The sequence below is a fragment of the Colletotrichum phormii genome (assembly GCF_030913505.1).
Source record: "Colletotrichum phormii strain CBS 102054 chromosome Unknown BDP81scaffold_3, whole genome shotgun sequence".
In the NCBI taxonomy this organism is placed as follows: Eukaryota; Fungi; Ascomycota; class Sordariomycetes; order Glomerellales; family Glomerellaceae; genus Colletotrichum; species Colletotrichum phormii.
The window spans coordinates 1017399-1032439 of NW_026851445.1; the positions used below are offsets into that span (position 1 = coordinate 1017399).

General features: G+C 54.7%; 4 protein-coding genes across 4 annotated transcripts; 2 read left to right on the forward strand and 2 right to left on the reverse strand.

The window, feature by feature from the left end:
* Positions 1–290: 290 nt before the first annotated feature.
* Positions 291–2278, forward strand: BDP81DRAFT_127149 (uncharacterized protein). The gene is made up of 2 exons (XM_060581687.1): positions 291–1008; positions 1069–2278. The coding sequence occupies exons 1-2, from the start codon at positions 513–515 to the stop codon at positions 1941–1943; spliced, it is 1371 nt and encodes a 456-aa protein (XP_060449695.1). The 5' UTR covers positions 291–512; the 3' UTR covers positions 1944–2278.
* Positions 2279–5905: 3627 nt separating this feature from the next.
* BDP81DRAFT_309566 (family 2 glycosyltransferase) lies at positions 5906–7253 on the forward strand (the record flags this gene model as incomplete). The annotated part of the gene is made up of 3 exons (XM_060583558.1): positions 5906–5983; positions 6078–6797; positions 6852–7253. 3 exons carry the CDS (start codon positions 5906–5908, stop codon positions 7251–7253), a joined length of 1200 nt encoding a protein of 399 aa, XP_060449696.1.
* Positions 7254–8564: 1311 nt separating this feature from the next.
* Positions 8565–10067, reverse strand: BDP81DRAFT_309967 (squalene epoxidase; the record flags this gene model as incomplete). The annotated part of the gene is made up of 1 exon (XM_060583586.1): positions 8565–10067. The coding sequence occupies one exon, from the start codon at positions 10065–10067 to the stop codon at positions 8565–8567; it is 1503 nt and encodes a 500-aa protein (XP_060449697.1).
* Positions 10068–12103: 2036 nt separating this feature from the next.
* On the reverse strand, positions 12104–14616 carry BDP81DRAFT_310917 (ATPase; the record flags this gene model as incomplete). The annotated part of the gene is made up of 2 exons (XM_060583678.1): positions 12104–13980; positions 14154–14616. 2 exons carry the CDS (start codon positions 14614–14616, stop codon positions 12104–12106), a joined length of 2340 nt encoding a protein of 779 aa, XP_060449698.1.
* Positions 14617–15041: the final 425 nt, after the last annotated feature.

Below are 15041 nucleotides of genomic sequence, written 5' to 3' on the forward strand. Positions count from 1 at the left end.
TACTTATATCCCTCCCCAACCTGCCTCACCTGTGGTACAACCCTCGTCCAACTCTCGCTTCAACCTGACTCCCGACATCCATCCGTCCACCTGCCAGACAGGCACGAGCCATCTCCCGCAACGATCGCTACTAGTGATAGTGAACGGACGACTTTTCGCCAAGCCGACACCTTTCCCATATCGCCAAGTCAGAGAGTCATCCGAGCTGGGATTTGGTCTGTGGTACCGCCCGAGTTTCACCTGTGCCGCCTGAGTATAGCCCAAACCAGCTGCCCGGGCTCGACTTATACGAAATCCTGCCAGTCAAAGAACAACAGTACCCCGGCCATTGCTCTTATTATCATTTCACCTCCCATCACACCGAGCCGTACCGGATACTCTTTCTTCTCTTCCAACAGAGATATTATCGGCTTCTTGATAGAAGTGCGGTTCATTATTTGACTGTTTACACCGGCTCTACCTAACAGCAACCTTGCCATCGCTGGCCCAACGGCGCCAAATCAAAGACCAAGATGGCTGTCTTTTCTCTTTTCAAGAAGTCTAGGCAACAGGCCAAGGAGCACAAGCAAAAGCAGGCAGAGAAGGCCGCCGAGGCACCAAAACAGCCGTACAAACACATTCCAACCCATGCCGCCATCGACGCGCTTGCCGGAGCACCATCAGCCTTCAAACATGAGGACCGACCCAGGATTATGGAGCAAAACCGGCGGCGAAGTGCGATGGCCGCCAGCGGCTTGAGCAGAATGCCCGGCCCAAGTCTACCTCGCGTCTCAAGCAGTCTCTCACACGTCACTTATCCTTCCGCCCACGCCAGCCCAATGAGCAACATGCCGAGGGCATACAGCTACAGCGGCGGTCCACCCCCGATGACCTATTGGCAGGATCGCAACACTAATTCCGTATATGGTGTCCCTGACGGCAGCCGCATCTCACTCAAAGGCTCACTCAAGGGCAAGGACGTGGATAGGTCGTATGCCTCGGGACGTAACAGCCCGTCATCTGTCAAAGGTAAGCTGCGCTAGATGGCCTTACCAGTTCGCAAGACAGCCAGAGACTAACACGCGGCAGCTGAATCTCCCACGGGTAGCTCAAGTCGTTCAACCAGCTCACAGGAGGACTTGGAGATGGAGCCCGCTCGTCATGTTTCTATGCCACCTGCTGCCTCACAAGCACCCCGAAACCCAGTTGCTGCTGTTCACACACACAGGCTCCACCCGAGTTCTCGTCGGGCATCGGATGCATCGGAGCGTGCCGATGGCTCCCCGAAAGCTGAGCAGTCTTCGCCTTCCACAGAGCGAAGCAAGCCGCCGCCGTCGATGCGCGGATTCAACGCCATCCCGGCAATGACGTCTCTTCCACCGATGCAGTTTGGCAACTCTCCAACAACCCAGCAAAACGTGGTTGCCTCGTCAGCCGCCTCGACTGCGAGCGTCCGCTCTTCATCGGGATTCTCTTCATTCAACTTCAATATCAACACTGGCGCGCCTTTCTCCGCACCCATGTCTGGAAGATCGTCGGCCCCCACCACACCCGCAGCTTGTGTAACGCCCGAGCCAGTATACGAGTCTGTTGAAGAAGAGGAAGAGGGCGGCTCCTACACGTACGCCCCGCAACCCGTTGCCGCTGCGCCGTCTGCCATGAAGTCGAAGGACCGTCGCAGCACCTCAAAGTCCAAGGTCACTCGTTTTACCGAACTGGAGATCGTCGACTCCAACACGGAGAAGGCAGCCAACGTCGCCAGCATCCCCTACGAACACACTCGCCGCGACACCACGCCGCCTCAGGTCATCGACAAGGCAGTCGCTGTCGAAATGGTCAGCGCCGCGCCCTCTGAAGTCGTTTCTAGCAACAAGCCCGGAAAGCGCCTTTCGAAGCAAGCCGGCTCTAAGCTGACTAAGAAGAGCCGTTGGTCGACAAAGAGCTCATCCGCCGTTGCAGTTTAAACGGTACTAAGACGTCACCGTCTACATCACACACACTCACACACAATTTTTCCTACGTCAACATTTGCTCATGGTTTCGGGTGCCAAACTATAGCCTCTTTTACAACAACCGGCGCGGGCGTTTGAGAGTAATGTCTTATTACAATGACGCCATTAGACTCGGAGTCCCTTGGCTTTTCACTATGCAACACTTTGGGATCGAAAAAATCGTCAGGGGGGGCATCTCTCAGAGTTGCTGCCGCTGGACTTCAGCAACACTGGATACTTACTTACAGGGACTTGAATATCTTCAGGGTCGGATCCGGGATGGATCCCATTATTTTCTTGCTTATTTGATGACCATATCATGACCACAACTTATACCGATAACATAGACACTTTCCTTACTTCTCATATCACTACTACTACCACTACCACTACTACAACGTTGGCAGGATAGCGACCAACGGAATGAAATATCATACCCTCATTCTTCAGGGCCCCAATATATCTACCTTGTTTGCTTCTGTGCTTGGCCTGATGTCGAGCATTATTTCAACTCGAGACAAAGATCCGCATTCACGTGGGGAAAGTCTTGAACAAGACCTTCAATCTTCGATGAGATGGGAGGAAAAAAAGTAACCAAAGAGACAAAAATAAGCTCATTATCATTTCTTCTTTTCATCCCTTCTAGTTCAAGTGACGTGCCCAGTACAACATTACAGCGAAGTCTAACATCATGTTTAGCGCTTGGGTGTGGGCGAGACATTGGGTGGGAAAGACAACCAGGCCTTGACTGCGTTGACTGCCAAGAAAGATTGAACGGCAAAAAGGCTGGATAGTGAGTGAGACAAGACGATTGTCTCGGGGGGCACGGCACTGCAGACAGAAGGTGAGACACAGCTCTGATACCTGCATTTTGCACGCACGCCACGCTTACCAACTTTGCCTACCAGCCTAGGAAGGCTTGGCCTCCAGGAGAGAACCTGAAAGCGACCGAATATTCTTCCCAACAGCTGCCAGGCGGGGAAAACCCTGATTTACTCGGCGTCGGTTTAGCTATCTGACCCTCTTCAGTTCCTGGCTAGTAATGAAACTACCTCCAAAGCCGCCGTCCGTCGGGACCGGACTATAAGAGGCAAGGTTTAGTGACCTTAGTGCGTTTCCTGAGATGGGAAGGTTGGTGTAGCAAACGAGCAGCTGGAAGTTCGCCAATCTAGACCGCGATGCCGAGTGCGAATTGTGATCGTCAGTGCTATTGATGATTCGGTGATGTAAATGTCAAGAAATAACCAAAAGTGTTACTTCCCGTCCGGACCGGACTGCTTTTCCCGAGCGGCCAGGACCCAGTACCACGGCCACGCCGATTGTTAAAGATGGGCGGATGCCACTGTCTGGATAGTGTCGTGTAAAAGGGAAAGAGATCGTCAGGGTCCACACGAGGTTTTTGTGTCGATGAACATGACCGGCAGGCAATGACCTAGGGATCGTCAGGGACGAAGGGCTTTGGTGTATGGGTCTAGTGTAGATGACGAAGATAGAAGTTGGCGCGTCCAGGCGTGTCGAGCTTGATGAGGTTATCGACGCAAGAGGCACCCCCCACACGCGTGGATTCGGACACTGGCGGTGGAGACTGATGGTAACGCCAACACACGCGTTATCGAGTCCTTGCATATGCGCCAGAGACAGCTCGAGGGAAGGTTCAATTCCGCAGATGTGACGGGTCAGGTTTGGCGAAGCAGGCTGAGCAAGGTGATGCTTGGACAGGCGGGATCTTGTTGTCTCGGGTTCGAAGACCGACCAACTCGTCACTGGGACCGAGGTGAGGTACTGTGAAGACACGAAACTGCACGATGCCGTTCAGCTCATTCGATGCTCGTTTTGCACCTCTGTAAGCTGCAAGTTTCTGTTGTCGTCCGAACCGAGCAGTGCAAGCCTGTAATTGTTCTATATTGGCATGGGCACGAGCAGCGGCCATAATCGCGCCAAGTCAACGTGTCTGTCAGCCAGTCTTCGGCCGAACACAGGCATGCAGGGTTCGATGAATTATTGAGTCATGGCGGAGGATTGTGCGCCGCATGGCATATGCGGTGCAACTCAGGCGCTTTTGCCCTGCCTCGGTGGCTTTAATCCTGTATCCCCTTTCCATTGATTAGGCACTCTTCAGTTTCCAGATAGCGAGGGAAAAACTGGGCAAATGCAGCCCCGTCTATTGGCTCCGTTGGGATGGGTTGCATGCAGGTTCTCGGACGTTTGGTTTGGTATAGACCGGCCCAGCTCATGTTGGCAGTCTTGGCTACCTGTCTGACCTGCATCGAGGAGGAAAATACCCATGCGGAGCGTTCGGGGCCCGAGTGAGTGTTGAAGAGGATTCGCTTCTCTCTCCTCTCCTCGCTTGGGACTGTATTGATCAGTTGACCGAATATGGATAGACCTAGACTCGAGAGGCGCCGGGGAAGAGCACGGGAAAGGATTGGGATGCAATTTCCACAGGAAGGCCAACTCGCGCTCAGCTCTGGTAAGCCGTGGCTTGAAGGAACCGTCTGGGCGGCTCTGGATGACCCCTGGTTGATCGTGCGCTTCTCGCGGGGTTAGGGTTCCGTGGTTCCTCAATTTTAAAGTTGACGATAGTCCTTTGGCGCTCGTTTGGAGGCTTGTCAGACGAAGTGCCATTGGTACCATGGATGGCTGGCCACATTTGTGTTTCTTGTCTAGGCGGCACGGGAGGTGATGATGGTGTAAGACGGGATGAAAGTACCAGATACACCTCTCCTCATGGCGAGCGGCTTCCCAAGGCCGAGCTTATGTGGCGTCGCGTGGCTTTGGGGATGCATTACATTTGCCGGTAGTGACGGCGGCTTGCAGCGAGCAGCTCAGGTACCGCTGATGGAGACGACAACGCGCTGAACCCCCAGTTATCCACATGTTCAACAGAGTAGGCCGAAGACGAAAGAATAGAGCGACCGAAGGGGTTTACTGCAGACGGGATGACATATGCGCAGGTATGGCGATTTAATGCTGTCAACCCAGCGTGGGGGAAGAGTTGAGTTACGAGCCTGGAATGTGGGTTGGCCCCGAGCGCAACTGGTCTGTTCATGGCATTGCGATGTCTTGGGTCGGAAACTGACGCAGCATGTTCGTTGATTGTGGCTCGGCTTGAGGAGTGTCGTCGTCGTCGTCGTCGTCGTCGTCCACCACCAACCCACACGCAATCATTTGGGTGGAGGTATAGAGAAGAGATGTTTTCAAGTGACTCGAAGAATCCGTTGGAGAGGCTTCGGCTGCCAGTCGTATGCAGAAAAGTCCGAATAGGTAGGGTTACGCTGAGGAAATGCAAGAAATGGCCCTCTCGGGCGGTGCCGAACAAACACGATGTTGCTCCCAAAAATAGGTATCCGTAGGTGAAGAATGCGATTCATGCCAGTCACATTTGCATTGCTGCCCAGGTCCATCTGAACTTGCAATGGAAAGTGCTAATGCGAGGCTACGGTGTTTCCCCCACAAGCCGAAAATAGCGGGCAAGAGCATCCCCTCAGGAGACCTACCTAGGGAAGGTATCTAAAGAGGCACGCTAAGCAAGGCAAGTAGGTACCTACCCCTCCATGGCAATTGGCTCCTGCCATTGGAAAGTGCCCCAAGTGTCCAACCCAATTGGCCAGCCTCGTTAAGCCATAAAAGGGGGGCTCCCGAAAGCTGCCGCGTTCCGCATTACGTATCCCAGAACCCCAGAAACGGTGGTGCCGAAGCTGCTACTCCGTACATACCCGCCAATTCAGTCGATGCCCTCGTCTCAGTGTCACTGAATTCAAGCTGCAGCTGCGGCAGTTGCAGCAATTTTCTTTCTTCTCTGTTCTTGTGCGTGCAACGGATTCTTCTTTTCTTTACATCAGCTTTCTCGCAGCATTCACTCTTTCTCTTGTTGGCCTTGACCAAAGGCAACTACGGCACCAGCCAGCGCTCATGGTCACCATCGCGACACCACAATGGATCAGATAACCCAGGCATCGTGGCCAGCTCTTGGCGTCGCGCTGCTCAGTCTCGCCGCCATTGGCCTTTTTTCTGTAAGCTAGCTCCTCCATATACATGGAAAGCTCGATATTCCTGCCAGATATTGCCAATTGCAACCCATTGAAGCTGACAATTTACCCTCGACAGATCTTCATTACCCTTCACCTTGTCGCTCCGAAGCCCCGCGCCGTACTCCCCTCCGAGAAAGTCTACCTCACCTCCTCCGCCTCCGGAAAGCCAGTCCAGGTCGCAGCCCCCTCCTGGTTCGATCGCTGGTTCGCCGAGCGCAGCGTCTCCGAGGCGCGCGCACATCTGACCGATCCTCGCGATGTCCCCGACTCGGGTGCGACAATCGACCCCGCGGACGTGCGCCTGACTGTCGTGCTCCCCGCTTACAACGAAGCAACCCGCATCCTGCCGACCCTCGAGGAGGCAGTTGAATACCTCGACGAGAACTTTGGCCGCCCCTCCTCCCCGACCAAGCCCCTCCTCAGCCCTACTGCCCCGCGCCGACGCTACAAGAACCCGCCCTCTGAGGCACTCACCGGCTACGAGATCCTGATTGTGGACGACGGATCCAGGGACAGTACCGTAGACGCCTGCCTCGACTTTGCGCAGAAGAAGGGCCTCCACGATGTCATCCGCGTCATCAAGCTCGAGCGCAACCGCGGCAAGGGCGGCGCCGTCACACACGGCTTCCGCCACGCTCGCGGCGAGTACGTGCTCTTTGCCGACGCCGACGGCGCTACAAAGTTCAGCGACCTAGGACGTCTGATCCAGGGCTGCGAGGAGGTTGTCGACGGCTCGCACCGCGGTGTTGCTATTGGCAGCCGCGCTCACCTTGTCGGCAGCGAGGCTGTTGTAAAGGTATGCCGCTCTTGCAAACCCCCTAAACCCCTTCTCAATTCTAACATTGCCTAGCGGTCTGCCCTGCGCAACCTCCTCATGCGCTCCTTCCACCTGGTTCTCATGATCCTCACCCCGCCCGCCACCTCCCGCCTCCGCGATACTCAGTGCGGCTTCAAACTCTTTACCCGCGCCGCCCTCCCTCACATCGTCCCGTACATGCACGCTGAGGGCTGGATTTTCGATATCGAGATGCTGCTCCTGGCCGAATCAGCCCCGCCGGCGCCCGTTCTCGGAGAAGACGGCAGTGTTATTGGCACCAGCCCCGGAATCCGCGTTGCCGAGGTGCCTGTCGACTGGCACGAGGTCCCCGGAAGCAAGCTCAGCGTCATCTCGGACAGCATCAAGATGGCCCTCGGTCTGGCGATTCTCAGGGGTAGCTGGATGATGGGCGTCTATCGTCGGAGATTGACGTGATGCGTATCTGCATCGGGTTTCGCTTCTTTTGTGTTTTTATCCTCAACCCTCTTGTTGATCTTGCTCTGAAGGGGGAACCAAAGGTATTCAGGGCTCCCCTATTCTAGAAAGGGGTCAAAAGTGTTGGCAAAAAGTTTGTGATGCAGACTTTTGAATCTGCGCATATAGACTGGGCAAAGATGGTTTGTCCAACTTCCATCACATCGGCAGGTAGACAACCTAGCTAGGCCAATGGAAGTCAGACATGAGACTTGATCACTTTGTTTTGTACACGTGAGGTACCTGGCAAAATAGGTCGTAACCCCTTTATTCGGGAAAGAGTTGAGGCATGATCACCATTGACGATCTACAAAGTCCCCAAAGAACTAAGCCCTGGGTCCATTATACCTACCGCTGCGCACTATCGTCTGCAGCGTTGTCATTATGGCCGATAACCTTTGCGGCTCGTTGCTAATGTCTGTAAGCAGGTGTCCATCTTCATGAAAGACATCGTCGAACTAAGGTGTCTAGACAGATAGGCTGCCAGTACTAAGCCCGAATTCATTATATCTACCGCTACAAATCATTACCCGCAATATCACCATGATGTTCAAAAAGCTTTAGCTGATCGTTCATAGGCAGGCAGCCCATCTCCATCAAAGATCCAGCTCCAATCATGATATAACGTTCCCTCTAAACAGCTAAGCTAGAAACTTTCTTAGATAGATACCACTGTTATGCATCGTCCCGTTGCTGCGCCGTATTCAAAGACGAACGTACATACAACAAGCGATGACTAACAACAAAGGACGAACGCAAGACCTTTTGTCAACGCCAGAGTCTTTCGGTATCCCCCCTTCTCTACACTCCGAACACAGCGAGACATTTTTCACACCAACAGCCATCAATACCATACAAACAAAAGGCAGTAAGCGGAGCAGACCAACCGGAGACTATGGAAGAGGATAGGTATCGATTACCACAGTCAATTTATACCACTGACCGTCAAAGAATGTCACCAACGTGAATCCCTACTGCACACAACGAATCAGCATTGCAGAAGATGGAAGTCCTTGAACGTGATTAATATTATAATATGGTCTGATACACCTGTATCTACACTCGGGTGATCCAATGATCCGCTTCCATCCCAAATATGGTTTATCGCAACTTGAGTATATATACAGCCCAGGACCTCCCTAACAGAAGACCTCTAGGCGTTGGGATATTACCCCCTTTTTGTTGTTGTTTTTCTTCATTGGCTCATCACTCATTCCGCCAACGTCTCTTGCTCATGTCTAATAACTCTGATGATCCCATACCTAGCGTTCTTCAGTTCAGCTCACGCCACATGACGGGCAAGAATACGACGCTCGCTCTCCAGAGAATGAGAATGCCGTCAATGAGCGCCAATGGCGCCTTCAAGAAACCAAAGATGCTACCGCTCATGAGGTTGAGAGCATTGAGCCAGATGGCGAGGAAGGCGACGCTGAAGAAGTGGTAGGCGAGCTTGCCCGGCTGGTGCATAAGGCCACCCATGAGGGCCATGGGTTCGGAGGCGTGGCCGCGCTGGAAGTAGGAGAAGCATCCCATCTGCAGGGCGCGCAGCTGGCGGTCGTTTGCGGCAAACAAGGCGTACAGCGCCATGGCCAACACGTTAATGATGGACGTGAGGCTCTTGCGACGCCAGTGGAACTCGCGCAAGACTCCCTTCAGGGCCACAGGATCGGCGAGGTCGGTGACGCGCGAGGGGTGGAGCAGGTCGGAGAGAATTACACAGTCGTTGAAGGCGACGGTCATGCCGCCGCCGGTGAGGGGATGACGCATGTTGAGAGCGTCTCCGAGAAGGAGCATGCCGTTCGCCGTCTGGCGGGATGGAGGAAGATAGGAGTTCGGCATGGACCGGGGGATCTTGCCGTCGGCAAGAGCAGCCTCAAAGCATGGCCGCATCTGGGGAGGCAATGTCGGCATGACGACGTTCTTGATGTAGCCACGAACACCGCCAGCAGCGGGTGAGGCCTCGGGAATGTTGGCGGGCACGTCGATGAGCGCGCGGGTCTCGTGGGTGCCGATCTGGTACAGGAGAACGGGGAAGGCATTGCCGATACAGACATGACCGTAGCCGGGCGAGAGCATAGGGGCATCGATGAGCTCGAGGGCGTAGAACTTTGACTTGACGACGGGTTCTTGCGGTAGGTACTCCTTGCGGAACTTGGAAGCGTAACCGTCGGCGATGATGGTCAGCTGGCCAAAGAAATAGTCGTCCTTCTTCTGGCCCGTCGCGGCGTCTGTCGTCTTGGACCTTACACCAAGCACCGTATCCTTGTCGTCGCCTTGTATCGTGGCTGTCACCTTGGTCTCGACAACAGTAATGTTCTCCTGTGTCATGCATGCTTTGCGGAGGTTGTTGATGAAGCGACCGTGGTGGAAGCATCTGCCCTCCTTCTGCTTCGCGCTCGCGGATGCGGCCTCGCTCTCTGAAGCGTGGATCATGCGACCGTTCTCGTCAAATGAAGGGTAGGGGATGTCGATTCCATTTCCGTGGAAGCTGACTTTGTAACCGTAGCAGGGAATGGCGTCGATGCCCTCGAGGCAGTCGGCCAGCCCCAGTTGACGCAGGGCGACGATGCCACCGGGCTGCAGCAGCTCGCCGACAATGCGATCGGGTTCCTTCATACATCTCTCGAGTAGAAGTACACTTCTTCCCTGCTGGCCCAATGCGTATGCAATGGCGCACCCAAAGACACCAGCGCCGACGACGACGACATCGGCCTCGTGGTACTTTGTGCGGCGCTCGGCGCGGGCGTCGGCAGCTGCTGTTGGACTTTCGATCATTTCAATTCGACCCTCAGGGGTTTGTCTGGTAGTATGTGTGATGCTGTTGAAGCGTAGGGTGGCGGGGAGATCGTGGTGTTGCCGATTGTCGTAATGGGCCTGTGCGAAAGGACGCTTTGATAGGAAAGGCAGCAAAAGGGATGTTGAAAGTCACCTTTGAGGGGAGCCTCGGATTCGGTCGTTGGGAGTGCGCTTGGGAACGTTGGGGGGAAGCGTTTGGCTTTGGATGATAGGAAGAACGGGAGGGGAGGGGGGAGACCAGCAAGTGAGACTGGTTGCCGCTATCGGGTTTTATGAAAAGACCAGGTGAGATTGGAAGAGGTCGAGGGATGGGAGGTGGTTAGACTTGTCGTTCACGTCCCGCCTCGAACGATATGGTGGCAGATGAAATCCAAAGAAGGAAAAGAAGCGTGATGAGTGGACGATTCAGTTTAGCTGGGGCCCCTGCACCATAGCCTTTTGCCAGGGGGGGGGGGGGGGGGGGGGGGTAAATGTTTCTTTCCGCGTTGGTTGTTTCCTCGTTGACTGAATGACAGACACTTCAGTCAATGCAGGAACAACTGAATAAGTCAAGCAACTTCTAGTGTAGAGCTAAGTTACGGCACATGAGATGGTACATCAAGGTAGGTATTCTTGCGCTTAGTTTGTCAGTCGAGCCACCCAAGAATCCTCTGTTCAAAACTCCAAAGGCACAAAGACACGAACCCCTGAGACTACGAAGTACTCCGTCCAGAACAAAAGGCGAAGCTCTCGGAGGATCCAGAAAAATTACAGAAGGCGATCTCAACGACAAGTCGTTCTATGGCGGCTCACGCCGTTGCAATCGAACCAATTGCCACGCTCCAATTAGTGCCCACACACCGCCCATTTCACGTGTCGAACCACGGTCATGCGTAATAGATTCCTGCTCGGCCCAAACATCAGGCACTCTTGGTATCCACCCTCTGGTGTCTTTAGGTTGTTCCTGACTTCTGCTCTCTTTTGACACTGACAGCACCCCCAGATCGACCAAGGTACCCTGCGTCTAGAAGCTCTTTATTGCCCGCGTCAACTTCAGCCGGGCCGGTTCGCGGAGAGGTTGGTAATTTGGGAATTAGTGAGCTGATACGCCCTGGTATTCCTCTGCTCAAATCGTACATTATCACCTCTCAAACCCCCAGAACTTACAGTGGCCGTCACCAGATGTTGGTCGAAATGATCCATTGATACCCCGTCCTGTGCGGGTTCCAGAGACTAACGCGAAAAAAAAAAAAGGGGGGGCGCTGCGTCGCCCCATCTCAATGCAATCCATCGGTAGCCAATCACGACTCTAGCACGGGTTTTCAAGAAGTTGCACCACCAACAATCTCGAAAAAAAAAGAGTTTCAGTCCCACTGCTCTCAATTGGGTGAGCGTATCGTAGCATGTGAAAAGTCTCTTGCGTTGAGGTCTTGCGAGAATAGCTGAATTCATGCCTTGTACGGCACAGACAGGGCATGGTCTGATGTCACGACTGGTCCAACATCGGGTGGCTGCATATATAATACTAGATGCATGTCGTCTTGCAAACGGAATACCAGCAAACCTCAGAGGTGCAGCCAGTAAACCACCCGGCTGGTTCAGTCTGCGGAGCCGCAATGCTGAGACAAGTCAATGGTTAATGCGAAGGGAATCTCGGGTCCGGTTAAGTGAGAACCTCGGCGCGATTTTCTGTGAAATCTTACTAGTCAGTCAAGTCGATTCGTAAATGAGCCTTTCGAGCAGTTCGGGCCCGAGGCGATGGATCCGAGTTATCTAGCATTGCAGTTCTGTAGAACCTGCCAGTCGATGCAACATCTTGACTGAGGATCTCATCTGGCTTTTGACGAGAGTGGATTAATGGAAGCTAGTTCTAAGCCGCATACACCCATTCTCTGGCGAAGCCGCAGAGAAAACCTCTACAAACGTTGTGATTACTGGCAGGTAACATGAGCTATCATACGGTGAGCATCATCCACCAGATTCAGAGGAGGACGATAAGCGATGCCAAGACGCAAATCGTAAACAGTCATGATTCTCTATTTCTGGTTCTGATGCTTCATAAACTGCTTCGACCACCTCTCGTAGCCGTCCAGCATCTGGTGCGTGATACCCTTGGGAACAGACTTGATGGCGTCCACAATATCCTCCATGCAAACCTGCACCTGCTCCGCCTCCCCGTCCAACCTGACGCCGCCGCCACCACCCTCCTCCGTGGCCCCAATATGCGTCCTGCTCAGCGTCTTGCTCAACGCCGGCTCCGTCGCCACATTGACAATCTGCTTAATCTCGGCACCCGAGAAGCCCTCCGCCAACCTCGACAGCTCTGCCACGTCCACGTCCGCCGCGAGGGGGAGCTTGCGCAGGTACAAGTTAAACACGGCCTCCCGCCCCGCGGCATCCGGCGGACCAACGTACACGATCCGATCGAAGCGGCCGGGTCGGAGGAGAGCCGGGTCCATGGCCTCGGGCCGGTTCGTCGCCGCGAGGATAAGCACCCCTGACAGCGCCTCGAAGCCGTCCATCTCCGTCAACAGCGTCGTGAGCATGTTGACGGCCCCCTGGCTCTTTGCAGCACCGCCACCGCCGCCATTACCGGCACGCTGGCCGCCGATGGAGTCGATCTCGTCAAAGAAGATGATGCTCGGGCTCGCGGCGCGCGCGCGCTCAAAAAGCTGCCGGACCGCACGCTCCGACTCGCCCACGTACATGTTGAGCAGCTCCGCGCCCTTGACGGCGAAGAAGTTGAAGCCGGACTCGGTGGCCATGGCCTGCGCCGACAGCGTCTTTGAGCAACCCGGCGGGCCGTAGAGGAGGAGACCCTTTGGCGGTGTGAGGATGAGCTTCTGGACCGTCGGGTCGTTTGTCGTTGTGAGGGTGATCATGTTGCGCAGGGCGTTCTTGAGGCTTTCCTGGCCGCCGACGTCCTGCCAGTGGATCGTGGGCGGCTTGAGGTTCACGTCGTGCATGGCTGTTGGTCTGGTGGAGCGGAGGGCGTGCTCGAGGTCCTCGCGGGAGAGGTAGGGGGGCCCCAGGGCCTCGTCGTCGTAGCCTGCTTCGTCTGGGTCGAGGCGTTCTGCTGAGATGATCATTGCGTTTTCGATGAGCCTGTCGAGGTCGCTTGCGTTGAAGGCGTGTGTTTGTTGTGAGAGCTTGGCTAGCATCACGTCCTTGACCTCTGGTAGGATGGGTATTTCAAAAGATTTGAGAATCTCGAGCCGGCCCTCTGCGTTGGGTATCGAGAGGGGGATGTTCCGCTCGAATCTCGTTCTCTTTTGTAGCTCGGGAGGTACGTCCGTCATGTAGTCCAGACAGGTGGCGATAACCACGACCTTTGGCAGTGTGCCGTTCTTGAGAGCATCCTCGGCCAGCTGGTCGAGCTGCTGGCCTAACCGCTGGGTGATGGCTGTAGAGTTTGCCCGGTCCTTTCCAATCAGGGCCTGGAGGCCATCAATGAGAATGATGCTAGGCTGCATCGTCCGGGCTTGCTTGAAGACCTCCTCGACCGTCGACGACTTGTCGTTTTCTTCGATCCGGAAGACTCGACCCCAGCCCGTACTCGCTATCCGGTTCAGGATGTACGACTTGCCGGTCCCTCGTCCGCCGTGGATGACGATTCCACATGATTTTTGCTGGCCCCTGTAGACGAACTTTGCGTTGAAGCCGCGCAGGAAGCTCCGCAGTTTCTTTTCTTCCGCATGTAATCCGGGGATATTTGGGACGACGAGTTTCGTCACGTCGCGGACTTCCTCGACAGGCTCCTCTTCCTCACCCGAGACGATGGTGGGTATTGTTGAGACGACATAACGGGCTACGTTATTTGTCTGGCCGTCTACGGATGTGATCTTGAATACTTGTTTTGACCCAGGCGCCACACACTCAAATTTCATGCCCGGAAAGACTTGTTCGGCTCGTCCTGAAAATAGTTAGAATCAGTCTCACATCAATGCTGAAATGATAAAGAGGGCCATTTCACCCTGAGTATAGAGAGTGGGTATGCTGTTGCGCATAGAGGCATTGGTGGAATTTTACAGAAAAGACTGCTAACAGTGAAATTCGAATGCGAAAAGGAGGAACTGAATAACTCACCAAGATAAAACCGAATCACTCCCACCCACGCCCCCTCCCATGCGCTGATCTCGGCCTTTTCCCTCTCAGACGTCGTCTCAGGCAGCACGCTCACCGACTCAGCGTCAGGCACCACAGGACTCTCCGTCATCGTGATCGTAATCTGGTCGCCCAGCTCGAACCCGCAGGCCCTGCGGTACGCCTCGCTCATGAGTATGATGTTGGGGCTGATATTCTTGTCCGCGAGCGTCCAGAGCGCGGCCTCCCGACGCAGCGGCTCCGCTGCCGCCCCGGCAGAGTTGGCTGCATCCTGAGCGGCGGTCCTCGTGACGACGCAGCGCCGGCCGTTGTCCACGCTCCCTGTGAGTTGAATCAGGGAGTCCCGGTTGACGTAGATTCTCGAGGCGCCCTTGAGCGTCGACTTTTCGAGTGTTTTGTCAAAGGGCGCCAAGGGGCGGACCTTTCCGTCGATTGCCTTGACCATCTTTTGTGCTATAGCCGGCGGGCAGTGTTGGTATCGGGCCCCTGGTTGCCGGCGTCTTGACCCCGGTGAGTCTCTCACTGAGTGCTCAGCCCGCTCGACAAGCAGGTCGCGGGTCAGTGTGATCCGATGAGAGACGCTAGAGAAACTTCAGATCAAGAGAAAGAAAAGTCGAAACCCTCCTGTTCCCGAATCTTTCGTCTCTTGTGGCCTGTCGAAGGAATCGGTGTTGTTCAGACGACGTTTGCTCTTCATCCGTCACTGCCCACACGAGTTGACAATGGTGTAGGGCCCAGACCGGGGTATGGCATCGAGAAAACCCTGCGACAAGAAGATCCGGCAACGATGAGTTTTTAAGAAGCCACTATGACAGCCACAATACCGAGTTTTATTCAAATAGTAGTTCCGAAAGTATCGAAGTCTCTAAG

Bases quoted from the DNA above. Each gene is read 5' to 3' on its own strand.
- BDP81DRAFT_127149 (XM_060581687.1), top strand. From the start codon at position 513: ATGGCTGTCTTTTCTCTTTTCAAGAAGTCTAGGCAACAGGCCAAGGAG. The intron at 1,009-1,068 runs GTAAGCTGCGCT...AACACGCGGCAG, and splicing joins CAGCCCGTCATCTGTCAAAG to CTGAATCTCCCACGGGTAGC.